The 17,506-nt window shown below is 33.6% G+C and overlaps 1 protein-coding gene and 1 long non-coding RNA gene across 8 annotated transcripts in view; one reads left to right on the top strand and one right to left on the bottom strand.

Moving 5' to 3' along the window:
• ADGRB3 (adhesion G protein-coupled receptor B3) overlaps positions 1 to 17,506 on the bottom strand; it is a 954,807-nt gene that overhangs the window by 69,345 nt on the left and 867,956 nt on the right. For all 4 annotated transcript variants that reach the window (XM_001365288.4, XM_007484165.3, XM_056818441.1 and 1 more), the window contains exons 21-24: positions 16,516 to 16,666; positions 13,334 to 13,403; positions 7,425 to 7,491; positions 4,717 to 4,802 (exon numbers count right to left, since the gene is read on the bottom strand). In XM_001365288.4, the coding sequence (XP_001365325.1) occupies positions 4,717 to 4,802; positions 7,425 to 7,491; positions 13,334 to 13,403; positions 16,516 to 16,666 (374 nt within the window). The remainder of the gene's footprint in view (positions 1 to 4,716; positions 4,803 to 7,424; positions 7,492 to 13,333; positions 13,404 to 16,515; positions 16,667 to 17,506) is intronic.
• Positions 1 to 17,506, top strand: part of LOC130457402 (uncharacterized) — a 238,001-nt gene that overhangs the window by 120,596 nt on the left and 99,899 nt on the right. The window lies entirely within an intron of this gene.

The raw sequence follows: 17,506 nt of genomic DNA, 5'->3' as shown, positions 1-17,506 counted from the left end.
AGTGACATTTCTATGTTCCAATTATAAATTCAGAGTACATGTGAAACATTTTTTAAAATTTTACCTTCTTTTTGCTCATCAAAAAAGGGTGCTTAGATGCCTATGCAATTTGTTTCATGAAAATCTTGACATAAAGTCTAATGTATTTTTGAAGCAATTGTCCAGACAATCACAGCTGGACTTAGACTTTTATGTTTGTTTCAGTTTTTAAAGAAACAAAATATTCCCATTCAAAGTCTCTTTCCAGACTATGTTCTTAAAGAAAAGAGTACTTCCTTTATCTTTCTATTGTCTCAGGCAAAATGTCTCTTCATGGTTGAAAATATACACTAATCTTTCCCTCTTTATAAAGCTAATTTGTGTAAAGACTTTCAAAGCATGTCCATTTAGCAAGGTTTACTAATCTTCATTTTAAAAGCATGGCCTAAGTTTCTTAGTTTGCTAAAAAAAAAGGATAATTTAACTGAAATCTCATTTTGTCTTAGGCCAATAATCCAAGAGTATATTTCTATGGTGCCTTCTTGTTTCATTGGTATCTCTAAAAAGAAATACTGAAAAGGACAACGAAGACTTTCTAGTCCATTTCTTTTTACACTAAAAGAAACTTTTTAGTTTTACCTTAATTTTTTTCTAAAAAGAAAGCTCATGAAAGGAATTAGAGATTGGCTCTCTAGGCACAAGAGATATTTGAAATATCTGTGAAACATAATGTACATAAAATAGTATAAAAATGTAATTATTGACCTGACAATATAGTAGGATGAAGAGAACCCTGGATTTAGGGTTATTTACTCCCTGTGGGATCTTGTACAAATTATTTAGCCTCTTTGGATATCATGGATCTCTTTGGATTTCTGGTCTATACAATAAAGAGGCTGTACTAGATGATCTCTAAGATACCCTCATGCTCCAAATCTATGATTTTACATTTGTCAGGTCAAGGATGATCCTAAGCAACAGTATTTAGCACAAAATGGTCTGTGATGCCTGTAGCATTCCAATTTAAACACTCATGAATGAATAAAATGAAGAAGAAAGAAGTTTAATGATGGGGATAGTCTTCCAGCTTATATAAATCTTGTCAATTACTAAATATTTATGTTATGATCCATTAAAATGATATAATAATTTTGTCCTGGAGTAAATGACTCAAAGCTTTTAAAGTTGGTGATCTTGGGAATGGGAAAAGCAAGGGTTAGGTTTTGTAGGACCCGTGTTCTGATTCTTTGTTCACAACTTATTTATTGCCTGGGAATCTTTGGGAAAGTCACATCCTCTCTGGCCCACTTTTGTCTGTAAAAATTGAGAGGTTTAGACTAGATGTCCTTACAGTCTTTACTAGTTCTAAATCTATAATCCAAAGAATGGTTAATTTTGTATCTGGAAAAACAAGCCTACTACATATCTTTTAGAACTTAAAAAAGTACAAAAGAAAAAAACATAAATTAAGTGACTGAGAAATGCTGTAAAATATGAGCACAATAATAAGGGTTTTTCTACTTCAACAGCAAATACCTGTTTTGTGATATGTTATTTTAGAAATTTCTTACTTTGCAAAATGTAAGATCATGACTAGAGCTAAAGACTTGAAATTCCCAAAGTTTAAGACTTTCTCAGTGCTCAAGTAACAGCTATTCTCCAGGGAGCCAATGAAAGAAGAGGAATTTTTGTCAATCTCTTCCCCATTCTATACAAGTGGAACCTCATTTTTTTTCAGCCTTCTGCATCAATTACCCCTTTCCAACTGTTATCTTCCACTGTCTGTAGGCCCCAGTGCTTTGCCTATCAATCATTCTCAAAAACAAAAAATAAGTTCTATCAAAATGCCATAACAGCTGCAGCAAAGCTTTGCTTTTCAGAAATGAAACTAACTTCTTCCTTCTGGAAAAAGTTTCAACAGATTCATCATATATCTTACCGTTTTGACCATAGATTAGTCTAACAACAATGAAAACAGCAACAATAACAACTAACCTTAATTTAACATTTTAAGATCTACAGACTATATTATATTGCTAACTTATTTTACCTTCAAAACAACTCTGAGGCACCTGCTTTTATTATCACCAGTTAATAGAATAATTATCTGAACTAGGGTCACATGGCTAATAAAATATCTGAAGCATGATTTGAACTCATGTCTGCCTGATCCCAAAACCTTCTCACCACTATGTAGGCTAGCCTATTTCCTTTCCTTTAAGCAGCTAAGATAAAAGTACTTACAAAAGCTTCCTTAAAAAAGGAAAAAGGGAATACTAATAGAATTTTCTTTCTCAGATTTGGAAGTATATCTATGATTCTATTTTTGTCATTATATTGCCCTCATTAACATTTTAAGGAAATTATTGTGACATTTTATATAGATATTGACATTTACAAAAATTCTTTTATTCTACTCTTCCATATATTCGGTTATTTTGTAAGAATGGTAGATATTTTATAGCCATTTCATTTTGTATTCAATACTACAGAATGACAGAAGTTGAGTTAAAAAAAGAAGGAAAATGGAAAGGGAGAAACTTCTTCATAATAAAGCTGTACCTACTATAATTGATCAAATTTTTTTAAATTAAGTTTTCCTTACAGGGATAATATTCTTTGTAGGCAGCATTATTCATTGATTAAATCCCAGTGAATCATGATATTAACATTTATTTTATAGACTAGTTACCTTTCTATACAAAATAATATAAAAGTTATTTAAAACTGAATTGTATGGTTTGGTTGACTATATTGTCCAAATCCATCTCTAGCATGTAGACTTGAAATCTTTGTCACTTATTTATAATACAAACTATGTCTTATATTCCTGACAATTTTGAAGGGGTAACATCTCATTTTCCTCTCATTGTATTCATTACAGATTATGACTGGCAAAACTAATTTTAAAAAAGTCTTTAACTCTTGACATATATGTTATGATTAAAGATAAAATAGTTACACTGTTAAGGTAAAGAAAACCTTGTAGCAAATTCGTCAATTAGTCTTTTTTGTTCTTACTTGGCCTCCTCTGCTTCAGAGTATCAAGTTTTTGCCTTTCATTGAAGATATTAGTGTTCATCAGTGTATAAGAAATGAGTTTGAATTTCTACAAGTATTTTGCAATTTCATACATCTGCAATTTAAAATTGGTCCCAAGGCACTAAGTAAGCATCTATTCATGCTAATGAATCATTATCTTTTCACAACAGAAGGGTAGATAGAATTTTAATTCATTAATTTGATAATAGTTTTTCCTGATAGAATTTTCATTTAAAACCTATATTTTCTAAAAATGACATAGAACATATGTAAGTATATAATATATATTTTCAAATGTTGTTTCCATGTGCTTTTGGATATTTTGTTTATTTTTTGGATTCAAACTGAAGTCTCATTAGTGTGGGAAACCATGGAAATGGAAATTCATCTTTCCAAGATTTACTTGGGCCATCAAGAGAAGTGGGGTTTGTGTGTGTGTACTCAGTCTATTTTTTGAGGTGTGAATAACGTCTGAACGCTAAGCGGAAGGTAACATTCACTCAGCTCTCTAGACTAATATTTTTTGTTTTCCTGAAATGGAACTACAGATGTGATATGAATGATCTCAAATTTACATGTTAAAAGAAATTAGATAGTACTACACCAGCAAAATAAAATGTGTAGATATTCCATGTGACCTATTTTTTCATGAAGATCATCACAAAGATAATACCACTTTGCTGGTATTTCAAAATTTTTATCACTAGGTGATAAAATACTACGAATGTTAAATAGCCCTGGATAGCTAATCAGATATGGCTTGTAGGTTATGAAAGAAAAAAGAACAATTGTAGGGTAACTTCTGAATTGCCTGCAATTACTTTCTAATGGAGAGAGTAGGTGAAAATGAAAGGTATAAAATATATGTATAGATACAAAGGGGAAACTAGAATGAAAGTTAATGTTTCATTCACATTTCTACTAGCTTACATGGAGTGACAATGTAACCCTGCAAATCTGACATTAATCTGCATATGAAATGTCTTCATTAAGTCATTAGGTATGGTGGTGATACAATAACAGTGAAATTAATTCAGAGAGATGCTTTTATCAATTTTATAAGCAGATGAAATGTGAATGTGAAAACTCTGAATAGCTCATTTTGGCAGCATGTACTCATGAGTACTGCAAAGAAGACAATTCTAAGGCCAAGAATGTTGTTTGACAAGCTATCATTATAAGTGAGCAAATAGACTTTAACATAAAATCAACAATAAATATAAATATAAAACAAAAGGTAAATCTCTGAAGGAAACACAAAAGTTCTTTTGATTACTTGGCAGGAATTTCATTCTATAAACCAAAAGTTGTTTTTACTTGCTTCTCTGCTATTCTTTTTTTTTCTTCTCTAACAGGTTCAAGGGCATTTGAGGAATAACTTTCTATCTCTTCTAAGGACAATTATTTCAAAGACAAACCTTATCTTTGAATGCTTTTTGTGGGCAAGGTCAAAATCAACACCTTTAAAAATTAACTTAATACCTTAATTTGTGTTTTATTATGATTGGGTATTTTTAGTCACATTCCCTGAGGACAGTACAGCTGCAACTTTTGGAATGGATGAAATCTACCAAACACATCAGTACATGGAGAACAAAATTCAAAGCACAGTCAAATGCATTTGATGTGTATCTGGAACTGAAAAGATGAGATTCACTGGTAAAGAACCTTCACAATCTACCAATTGCAGCTTACCCGGCTCTGTGTTTGAGCTTTTTATCTAGGATCCCATCTCTGGAAACAAGTTTATTAAATACCAAAATGCCAATCACCATGTTGACCTGTCAAATAGAAACAACAGTTGACCTTTCAGTGCTAATGAAAAGAATTATTATTCTTGAAAACAATCTCTAATCAATTCAACATTCACAAAGAGAGTAACATGGCTTAGCATATTCCTAATAATAATAACAACATTAATAATAATAGTGCTTGAAACACTTTCCAGATAGGTACACCATTGCAACACACAATAATTTTAATACTGGGCTGTTAAATAAATTCTAGATATTCTCAGTTTTCATCTTTTGTAATAAACATACAACTTAGTTTTTATCACCTTCCTTTTACTACATTAGAGTGGTAGTCTCTTCCCTTCCCTTTCCTTCATTCTCAGATGATCCTAGAACTAGAAAGTCAACTTGGTTATAGGAGCCCATCCTTATCTTACCTATACTTTTAATACTCTGGTCATATTATAGCTCAGCACTGGCAAAAGTTTTCAAGTTCAGGTGCCCAAATTGAAACTTCAAGCTGCCTATGAGCCTCCCACATTACCCCAGAAAGTGGAGGGATGTTCTCCCTTTGATCAACTGGACAAAGAGATGGGGTATGCAAAAAATGCCCTTGGGCACTGGGAAGAAGTGGATTGGAGCTGCAACCCCCCACCCCTGTGCCAGCTCGACACATGTGCCAATACTTTGCCAACACTGTTTTAAGGGATTTGAGATATGAGGCAGTGATGTGTATTTCACTAGACATGTGTCATTGTTCCAGGCTTTGAGGGTCAGGAAGCCCAAGATCTTAAGAGAATAGGAAAAGTCTATATGATTAAGTGCCCTTCAAAGGATGACATTTTGTGGCAAAAGGCAGGCCTTGTCAACTCTAAGGACAGATCTTCAATGGATCACTAGGATCTACTCAAATGGTGCTATCAACACACCTTACAGTATGCTCTATTAAACATTCTTCAATATTTCCTTTTACTATTCCTCATACTTTCAAAAATCTTTTAGCTATTTCAGCTGGGATATGATCATACTCAATTTTCTTTCTCCATTAAAAATGTAAATAGCAGAATGAAATGCCTCTTATTTTAACTGTTTATAACAGCTTTTTAGAATTGGGTCAAAAAAAGTTTCTAAGAAAACAACTATATAAGAAATTCAGCTGATTCAAAGGACTTAATTACTAAATGTAAAAATGTTTTTTGGTCTTTTTCCTCTCCTTTGACTTCCTTGCTTAAGATATTTCTGAATGGGGCAACAGAATTATCTGTTCCAGATGAATACAAACCACATATTAGAATTTCAAGATACAATATTTTTTTCCTTTTTTATTTATAAAATGATTTGCAGATTTTAACCAAATTAATTAAACCTGGGGATTCACTCAAACCATGTGCGTTTTATAGTTGCACTCTGTTTAACTGATGCTATAAAGAAGATCCATACCACTTTTAGCAGGCACAAATCCCTTTCCTCATAAAAAAATTGTCAACTGCTAAGTTACCATTTAATCAAGGAAAGGGTTATTTATCATCTGACTTCTTATTACTGAAACTAGGAGAAATATTGTATGTCATAGATTCTATTATAATAGTAGCATGCAGAAGGGAATTGGTCATTACTCAGAAGAATAAAATACAGTGTTTCTATCACACATAACAATTTTCTTTATTTTAGGGTTAGTGAAACATTAGCATCATGGCTTAGGGAAACAATCCTATCCACTGAATCAAGATTCAACTCAGCAGATAAAAAGCATGTCCAATAGTTGCTATTTTCTTAGGTCCTTATCTAACCCTGTGCCAGATTTTATTTCTCTTATAAATCATGTGTAGCTTTAGTTCCTTGCAATACTGAAATGTTTAAGGGCAGAAAAGACAAAACCTTAGATGAAGGGAATTCATACATTTAGAGTGCTGAGGAAACTGTACCATTTGCTTCCAATTTAGTGCATGAATCATTTAAGAAACTGAGGAACAATTTTCCAATTAGAAAGATAATTGCAGAAAGATGAGGATCTCTGGATTTAATTCAGACTCCCCCCCACCCCTTGCTCACTTTCCAGATTTATTGAGAGAAAAGAGATTTGGAACCAATAAAATGAGATGTCCTCATTAAGAGAGACAAAGGCAAATTAGTAGTAGAATTAATGTTCATTTTTGGGGATGTTCTACATTTAGAACTCTGAAGAAATTGCTTCTAGGTTTCATAAAAGGAAAAAAATAATACAAAATCTTTTTGCATTTCAAAGGGATTTCTTCTGACTATTCTTTTGTCATTCTTGAGAAATGGGGACCTTTATGAGATGTTCCTGGCAGAATGCATGCAGAAAAGTACAGATTTGCATGGCAAAGGTCTTACAAAGAAAAAATGCACAGTGTAAATCGTGTGTTAAAGGGCAAAGATGTATAAGTGAATGATAGGCTTCCTACACAATTGTAATTATATAGTATAAATGAAAGCCCACATTTCCCCCCTATTACTTGCAACTCAAAATAAGATTGCAGAGTACTCATGTACTTCCTATAGAGCATGATAAAGTCAAATAAAATCAACATAACAGTACTTCAAATGCTAAGACTTCTATATAACATATACTGTGAAATAGTCAATTTAATTGCTATAAAATAGCCTTTCTTTGCTCAGAGAAGAAAATAAGATGATTTTGATGTTTACCAGGACAACAGCAGCAGCAGGCCCAACAAAAGCATAGAGTAGCCCTCCTTCAAGAGATAGCCAGCAGCTGGAAAGAATATTAGATAAGAACTAACAAAAATTAGTAATGAGTATTAAACCGTTGAAATGTGATACAAACAATTTGGCTTACCGATTTCTTTTTGGCCCTCTAGAACATTGGAAAAGCACATAAAATTACACACAAAGGGGAAAAGACTAATATAGCATTCCATGTACTGAACAGGTCTCACTGAAAAGGAATTTTCATAAAAAAAATCCTTTCAGATACTTAAAATGTTTAGGAAAAATTACCATTGCAGTGAGATTTCCTATGTTTATTTTCAGCCCTGAAGTGAAAATTTAAAGTGGATTTAAAAATGCTAGTGGCCATCCATTATCAAAATTTTCAACTGCATTTTTAAGCAGAGGTAGCTAGTCTTAAAAGATTCAGACATGCCATTTACCTGGTCTTCCTGCAGGCCTTCAGTATATTGGAAGAAATTTATTTAAAAGCAACAGTTGCAAAGAGATGCATATTCTACATTTTGCATGCGTTACTTGCCTCTATATCTTTGCAGCATACTAAGAGAATTCACCAAATTTTAGATTTTCAAAGAAAATAAATGCAGCTGTGTTTATTTTAATTTTGGCATTTAGAGATAGAAATTTACATTGATAGTACCATGAAAAAACATATGGAGAGACATATTCATTCTCGCGTTACCTAGAAAAGTGGAAATGGCATGTAGTTTGCCACAGGTCTCATCTGTCTTACTAGTCATTGGTTCAATGTGTAATTTAGAATAGGCAGGAGGAGGCTACCGGAGGGAAGCTTTTCATCCTACTGAGAGCAAGTCATCATTCCTACCTCTAAAAGTACTTGTTTTTAACCTTAGGGATCAATAGTTTATTTCTAAAAGTTCTTCTCAGTGTGCAACCCTTCCCCACTCCATGCTTTTGTCATGCACTCAAAGGTACCCAGAATAATCATTTCATTGGTCATCTCATATTGTAGTATTCATGATAAACATTTGCAAAAACCAAAAAAACAAACATGAAACTGCCTAGAAGGTAAAGCAACTGATGTCCTGATATTTATTGTAGAGCATGAGGAGGTAGAGAAGGGCATATGAAGAAAAAGGAAAAAAAAACATTCCAAATTAAAACTATACATTTTAATACAGATGATTTCAATGAGGATGTGAGTATGAGAGAGGATGGTAAAAAATATGTTAGAAAACTTGGTTCATATTTAAGAATTGAGAGAGAAACTTGTGGACTTTACATCGGCTCACAGGCCAAATCTAGTCCACTACCTCATTTCGTTAATTAGTTAAAAAGCTAAGTCAACAAGTTAAGAATAGCTTTTTTTAAAGATTATAAAAACTACTCTTACCACATTGAGTAGTATGCTGACCCCTGCTATAGTACATATATAGTGTCTTCAAGAAGGTAGTTTAGAGGCACTGAACATGGTAAACACCATGTACATCAAAAAGGGAAAAAATGTAAAAGAAAATGGTTATATTTTAAAGGAATGACAGTTATTCATGTGAAAATAATTCTACTGTAGATAGACAATGTCTCAGATTGAAATTTCTGTATATGGCCAATTTATAAGCTAATTAGGACAAATATCAAATGAGAAAGACTAAATAAAAATGAAAGCTATTGACTTAAAATGTGAAAAGGATGAAAGACCATTGAAACTATCGCTGTAATGTATGGGAATTTAAGTAGCTTAAATCAATCATCACTTGGAGGAGATCTAAAAAATCTAAAAACTGCCTAAACTAGTGCCAAGAAATATGGCAGCTGTTGGAAATACCAGTTTAGAAAATAAATTCCTGTGAATGTTACAGAAAAGGATGGTAGAACATTGTAAGCAGTCTTATCTTACAAAAGAGTAAGAAGAAGTTTATAACAAAAAAGTTTGCAGAAATATCTGAGAAAGAACTGCCTCAACTTTAGGATGTTTAAAATGAAACTGGGAGGGCAAAGAACAGAGAAAAAAAGTTAGAAAAGACCTCTACATATTTAAAAAAATAGAAAAGACCTCTACCATACATTTCCTCGAAAGATGTATGTAATAAGACAAATACATTTGTCTAACAATTCTATTACTATTAGGTGAGGCCTAAAATAAGAAGCAGCAGACATTTTTCAATCTTAGGTGGGATTCTAGAACTGAGTCTAAATCAAAATTGGGTTTCTAGATATTTTGATACTGAGTTTCTCCAGGTTACCCTGTTTGTGGATGACACTGCCATTCACACAGACCTAGAAAAATGCGGAACCTTTTTTTTTTTTTAAAGAAAAGCTTCATTGAAAAGAGTCTGATGTCATCCACATAGGAAAAAGCACTTGAATGAAGAATGCTATTCTCAAGACCAGAGGTGTCCAAAATGTAGTCCACAACAACCCATGTGTGGACAGAACCAGATTAAAATGCCATTAGGTAATATTTTTTAAAAAATAAATAAAAATACAATAAAATTCAGATAACATATTTTAAAATAAATCAATATTCTGCTTGTAGGGATGCTTCTGTTCAGATTAGTGGCCCATGCATTTTTGAGTTTGACACCACTGCTCTAGACTTGTTTATGGAGTTGGATGGATATCCACAGAGCTGTTTATCCAGTTTGGCTAGGAACTGTAGATAGACAATGTCTCAGATTGAACAAGAAGAAAAGAGAAGAAAGAGTAATTATGCAATGCTTTTAAGAGCCCTCAGATGTTCCCAGTAACAAAGACCTATCTTCTTAATAACAATAATCTTCCAGTAAGGCCTTAAGGCTGAGAGACTGATAGCTTGTACAATGGATAGAGCGCTGGGTCTGGAGTCAGGAAGAAAAAAAATTCTATTTGGCCTCATACATTTATTAGCTGTGTGTCCTTAGGCAAGTCAATTAGTTTCTGTTTGTGTCAATTTTTTTCTATCATAAAATAAAAACAATAACACCTCTCTCACAGGGTTGTTGTGAAAACGAATGAGATAATATTTTTAAATCACTTAACATAGAGCCTGGCACATAGCAGGGGCTTTATAAATGATAATTCCCTTCATATTCTCTTCCTCTTTCTAAGAATTAAAATTATATATGGTTCAAAGGGCAACAGAGAAGCACTTGGGAGTTAATAAGAGTCAATATATTACCAATAGAGAACTATACAGAAGAAGCAGTGAAAAGGGTATCATCAGTGAGATGTTAAGATGGAAAAGGAGGTTAGCCAGTCAAATATAAGAGATGGATAGCCTATCCATAGGCTCAACAGAATACACATTAACAGAGTCTTAAAGAAAAGGTCCCAGAATATTGAGTAGATGTCCCATCCCACCCCAATGAAGTTTCTATTTGAAAATATATCTAAAAGTCACCTGGGATCAGAAGTCATGGATGGGTTATATAGCCTGTACCACTACAGAGATTACTCCCATTGATGAAATCACAGATGCATTGAAGAATTTTTTTTTAATTCTAATTTGTAACATTTTTGAGGACAGATGTTAAATATTCTTCTAAGCCAAGTACCCTGGATATTCCTCACACCCTGGATGCTTAATATCTGAATGAATTTATTTTTAATGATAATAATAAAACTAGTAACTACTGAAAGAGCTTATTATAGACTTGTCTTGAGGAATGTGTTGCAAGCACTTAGCTTATGCAGCACATAAATAAGAAAATAGGACTTTAATGTTATGCTCTATTCAGCTCCTTAAGAGTGGTCTAGGGCTCCCAAATCATGCCTCCACATAGATTGACACTTCCTTTGAATATGCTAGAAAGATTTAATATTCTTGATTCTTCACCTTAAGGGTGCTTTCCATTAAATAATGGAACTTTGCATTTTAAAACTTGCTTTCCATGAATTGCATTTCTCATTCTCCCCTCTCTTCTTTCTGTTTCCTTACAATTGGAGAGGAATCAAAAGAAAATATGTAAATGAATTATATTCACTATATGAGATTGTAAAATATGAATTAGAGAGTAAAATTTCATCATCTTATGATCCAAATCATTGATCTGAGCATAGAATGGAATGAGACAATAAGATGAGTCCATCTGGTTGTAGAAAGGCTATTCTAACAATGAGCCCCATCATCTACTTTTTCCTTTAATATTACTACATTGATCTTCAGTAGTAGAATGTCAGATTTCTATAGAGCCTAGAAGTTTCATCCTGGGGGTCTAATATTTTGGACAACAAAAATTTAATTATAACATGGCAAAGTGTAACCAATATCCATTATTAAACCATTTTCCTTAGAAATCTTTGGAGGGAATTTGAGGTACGGTGCTGGCTTCAGCTCTTTCAAGATTGATGGAAGCGCTGAACAGTCAAGATCATGGGGCAATGCAGATGTTCGTCTATTTTGCTATACTTTTTACCATCCAAATAACATGAATTTCTTATTTGTGCTTGCTTTCCAAATTATTGGTTCATCGAGGAGGAAGTGAGGTTGGAGACTATAGCTGTTTATTTGGCAAATTATAAAGTAAAAGTCATAGGGAATGTGTTAGGGCTTGTTATAAACCAGTTCATTCTATCCAGAGGCTCCTAGATTAACTATATTTTCCCCCTAACCTCCTGCCAAAACCTCGAGAAGAAATAGCTGCTTCTTCCTTTCTGTGTTCTATCACAGTCTTCCATGCCCCTGCATACCAATGATCTGATCATCTCTATTGAACTTTTTGCCCCCTACTTATTCTGCTCTGAATCTTTCCATGCTTCTTATACATCCTGATCATACCACTTAAAAATCCTGCTCTCCAGCTCTGTTTTTTAGAACTGGATGAGAGTATGCTACTCTGTCTTTCCTCAAATTGCCCTGTCCTTCAAATCATTTTACTCAAGGAGGGGAAATAGTCCCTTGGGGCTGGCCTTTTCTTGTTGGCAAAGCTTCCTTCAGCAAAATCCCACTCTGCTGTTAGGATTTTAGATTTGGTCGCAGAGAAGGCATTAAGCATCTTGTTCTCCTCTTTCATTCCCTCTTCTTTCCTAGATCCCCACCTTGGATGTATATACACAGGCACCATCTCTCATACACAAATTCAAACATAGATCAAGAAACATTTAATCATTTTTTTTTCTAAAACCCTTACCTTCCACCTTGGAGTCAATACTGTGTATTGACTCCAAGGCAGGAGAATGGTAAGGGCTAGGCAATGGGGGTCAAGTGACTTGCCCAGGGTCACACAGCTGGGAAGTGTCTGAGGCCAGATTTGAACCTAGGACCTCCCATCTCTAGGCCTAGCTCTCAATCCACTGAGCTACCCAGCTGCCCCCTAACATTTAATCATTTTAAAACTTTTAAATATTGGTCATCTTATAAACAGTGATACTACTTTTGTGCAAGCTCCCTGAGCCAAATCAAATGAGTTGAACCCTATATTACTATTTTATATAGTTACAAAAGTTTGGCTGACTTGACAAATGGGACCACATAGATCTTATGACAATATCCATGAGGGGTCTTCATGGTGATACTGCATATTCTGTGTCAGATTGACATTTTATGTCAAAATGTACTAAGAATTATTCAGCTGAAAACATTCATTGACATTAGTTATGTTAACTACAAAGGAAGCACGGTGCCCCTCACTCTTTAACATTTTAATGGCAAAATATCATACATAAGAACAGAATAGGTAGACACAGTAATGATATTATAGAAAGATCTTCGCAAACATGGGTTCCACAAAGCCCTCCATCTATAATTCTATAGCCTTTATGCACCTAATATTCCCTCCTTAATCCTACACTGATGCAATTTCTGCAAAAAATTGTTAGACTTCTTGAACAAAATGTTAAGTCATTAGCAGTGGGGAAACTAGCACCGATGAGGCATATTTCATAATTAATTAATTCTAAACATGATTTATCACTATGGATGGACTTACTAGTGATCAGTTCCATATCCTTTCGTTCTGGTGAAGCCTACTGAAATGGCCACTACTAATGCTGGTAAACCTGCAAGGAAAGCAAAGACCAAAGTTTGTTTCATTTCTATATAAACCATTTGCCTGAGAAACATGGCATGAAGTGAAAATAGAAGAATAGCATGTGGATGAATATTTTTGCAAAACACAATTCCAGAAGGAAACATGTTTTCTTTCAAGTATGAGAATATTCAAGTGACAACCAGGTTTCAACCCAGAACATTGCTCTGATGTTGCTAGGTAACTACCTTATTTGACATTGGTTTACCATGAACTAATAATAGTTTTGATGTTTCTTTCTAGCTTTCCCCCCTCTACTTTCTTTTTCAAAGGAGAGTAGGTTTTCCTGATTTATAGAAAACTTACAGCTTCAAAGCCAGAAGGCAAAACACAGATGGATGATGAAATATAATAGCAGGGACATATTCATTCAATCACATTCTAAGGAAAATGTGCTAATTTTCAATCTATATCATCCACTTTCTACTACGTGAATATAGGAACATAGATTTCTCCACTTACTCAGTTATGATTCATTTAACTTTATACTCTCTTGCCAAAAGAGACACAAAGACAAATAGGGAGAGAGTACAGGTTTTTGTTCTCTGAAGTCAATATTTAAGGTTAATTACATAGCAACTTCTCTTAACAGACATTTATACCCTATCACTCATACAACTATCCAAAATTCTTGCAATCCATTGATAAAGAAAGATACCTGCACTGCCTCTTGGGGTAATGATCCTCCATATGAAGTGATCTTTTTATGAGTCTTAAACTTACCTTATTCAGGTTTCAAAGAGGGGCCCCTTTTCTCCTTGAATGTCAGGATTTTGTAGATAAATCTAGGTTTGTATTAATTATATGATTAATGATTTTATAGATTTTGTCCTTGGTCAAGCTTTGCCTTTCCTAAATGAAGATTCTCAATCTGTTTTTACTATTACATAATGTGACTTTCTTGTCTTTCTCCTCATTCTACTTGACTTTCTAGATTTCTCTAATTTCAACATATTATATTTGAATTAATTGTTCAGCATTTCATAGTGTTCTTGATATAATAAAAGAGTAGAATGCTATTTTCTATTTTATATCCTTCTAGATAATTTCACAATATTTTTTGGCTTTTTTTATCACAGTCACACTGAAACAATGTCCACATTGAAAAATGAACAATGATTCTTTGGTTCTTTTCCAGAGAAGGATTATTAGCTCATAACCCCATTTCATACACATAATTAAATAATTACATAGATTACTTCATATTAGTCCACATCAAAAATCATCAGCCACTTTTTATTGACATTATTCTTCAAAAGATAGATTTCCCCATTGGAAAGGTTCCCCATTAATTAATTAATTCACTCATTTATTTATGCAACAAGCTTTAAGTTTTTGCTTCATTTAGCTAGGGCCTGGAGACACAAAGACAAAAAAAAATGCCAACAGTCTCTGCTCTCAAGACACTTACATTCTACTATTTTGTCCTTAGGGGGAAATGGAAAATAATTCCCTGCTCCCTTTTCTAGGGCATGATTAATAGCTCATAACTTTATTTTATGCATATAATTTAGATATTTATTCATTACACTCATTACTTTACCCTTGTCTACATCAAAACTCATTTGCCCCTTTTAAAAAATGCAAATAAGTCTTCAAATAATCTTTTCCCACTGGATAACCTCATTCATCCATTCATTCATCCATTCAATAAGTATTAAGGATTTACTTTGTTCATTTCTCAAATGACTGAGGGTGTGAAAAAAGTGTAATAGTCCCTTCCATCAAAAAACTTATATTTTACTAGTGGGGAAACAACATTTAAGCAGATAAATCAATTGAAAACTTATACAGTGATTTTTGTGTGTGTGTGGAAAAGGAATAATGCAGAAGTGTTCAGTGTTGCCTAAATTTGGGAGTTTCATTATGTATTAGAGATAATAAAGATATAAACTAAAATAAATCTGAGTAGAAATTTCTAAGAAAACCTAAAAAATATCATTCTTCATCAAGAAAAGTGTTGGGTTCCCTATTAGATGGACGTAACAGTCCATATAACTCTGATGTTTTTAATAATCTTGACAGATTTTTTAAAAGACTAAGTAAATATTTCTTTACATTTTCATTTATCTACATAGATATATAACTACTCAGTGAAATAAAAAAAATGCTGGTCATGGTTTACATTTAGAGAAAGCACTTTCCCTTGAATGTTGGATTTATAAACTGTCCATAATCCTGTCCATAATCTTACCAGTTACCACAAACAACACCAGGTTGCTCAGTATGGAGTGGGATTCACTCTTAAAGAATTCCTTGATTTTCCTTTAGAGTCTTCCATACATATAAGTGTCATATGTGAATTTACCAATCCATTGTCACAGTGGCCAACTTCTATATATTTTAACCTGCTCCCCTAATTTCATTCTTGTGTAGCCTCAAAATACTTTAGTAGATGCCATTTGGTCCTGGTGATATGTTTACATTTGGTTTGTCAATTTAGTTTCAAGCATTGTCAATAAATTAATCCTATTTATTTTGTGGATAGTAAATTGAACAAGAGTCTCCCTCTTCAGTAGATTCTGAAGCAAAAAAAAATATTTGATCTGTCATCCAACTCCTTTTCATCAGTGAATTCTCCATGTGCCCACCATCAACAAGAAATCCCACTGATTCTCTAGCTGGCTTCCTCCCTTTGATATAAAATTAGTTTTTTAATCACTTTCAAGATTTTCCTTACAGCTATCTTTTGGGTGCACCTAATTGGGATTTATACCTTACCTCTCATACATAAAGGCCAAGGGTCTTGAAAAATTATAGAGTTTTTACATTTCTAGGGGAAAATAAATTGGCAGAAACTGTTTCCTTTTCTGCATATGTAAGTTTCAGGTACTATAGCATGTGCATGGGGAAGACTATAATTGGCCACCTAGGCAGGTAATTTGGAAACTTGTTCCTTATTTTCAATTTCCAAATGATGAACAGGCTTTCAGAAATACCTATTATTATGTATAGGATTTTTATCCTCAAATATCTCCAAAGATAAAAATCAATTAAAAATGTGAGTGATCCTATTTCAAAATCTGACCCTGTCGATTCAATTTAATGAAATATGGAAAGGGTACTTTAAAAAATGTGCTTACCCCATCCAAGGCACAAGAAGCGCTTCCTTATAAGTCGAGTTCTAATTTTTCCTGTTACAGCCATGTATGACTGCCACGCTTCTGTCAGTACCCAGCAGAATGAAGCTAGGAAGAAGAAGTGCAAAAACGCAGTAGTCGTGGTACAAATGCCCTGTAGAAAACAGAAAGACTCACATTGAATATCCGGGGGGAATTATTTATTCTTCAAAGGACTAACTGGATGATTATTATTCAATCAATTTATATCACTCCTCTACATCTTCTTTTCTCTTCTGATGATGGGCCAACTTATCATCTGTACTATGGAAGAAGCCATTTGTTTAGTTTCCCACTTTCATGTCTCTTCTCACTTCTGTCCATCTTCCCTTCATCTTTCAAATTAATCTTATAGAAGTTCAGGCCTGACCCAGTCATATTACTATACAAATCTCAATGGCAGAAGCCTTTCTCTTATCTCTAAGGCATTGACCTTCTTTTACCTCCTCTTTAATCTCCCCTCTGTTGATCAACTGCAATTGAAACTGTATTACAGCATTTACTACTGAGCACATAGTAGGTGGTTATTAAATAGCTGTTGATCAGGTATTTACTAAATGACTAATGTGTACCAGGCACTATGCTAGGATTTGGGAATACTAAGACAAAAAATGAATGAAACCCTTTGCTCAAGAGCTTACATTGTATCAGGTAAGAAAACATACACACATATCAGGATATACAGTTATTCAAGTTAATTTATAGGGCAGGAAGGAAAAGACTTGCATCTCAAACAGGTTTCAAGTAGGAGAGAAAGCTCTTGATGTTGAACTACATCTTAAGCATGGAGGACAGCTGTTATAGAGGCACAGAGAAAGGAGATAGGTTATGAATGAGAAGGTAAACAAGTCTTTATGAATCACCTCCTATGTGTGAGTCACTGCGCTAAGTGATTTACAAAGTGGTTTGTCTTTTCCAAAAACATCAAGTTGATCAGGGGGGCTAGAAATACTGT

This window comes from Monodelphis domestica, chromosome 2, assembly GCF_027887165.1.
Source record: "Monodelphis domestica isolate mMonDom1 chromosome 2, mMonDom1.pri, whole genome shotgun sequence".
In the NCBI taxonomy this organism is placed as follows: domain Eukaryota; kingdom Metazoa; phylum Chordata; class Mammalia; order Didelphimorphia; family Didelphidae; genus Monodelphis; species Monodelphis domestica.
Note: the sequence above shows the minus strand (reverse complement) of the source record. Positions and strands in the feature narration are given on the sequence as shown.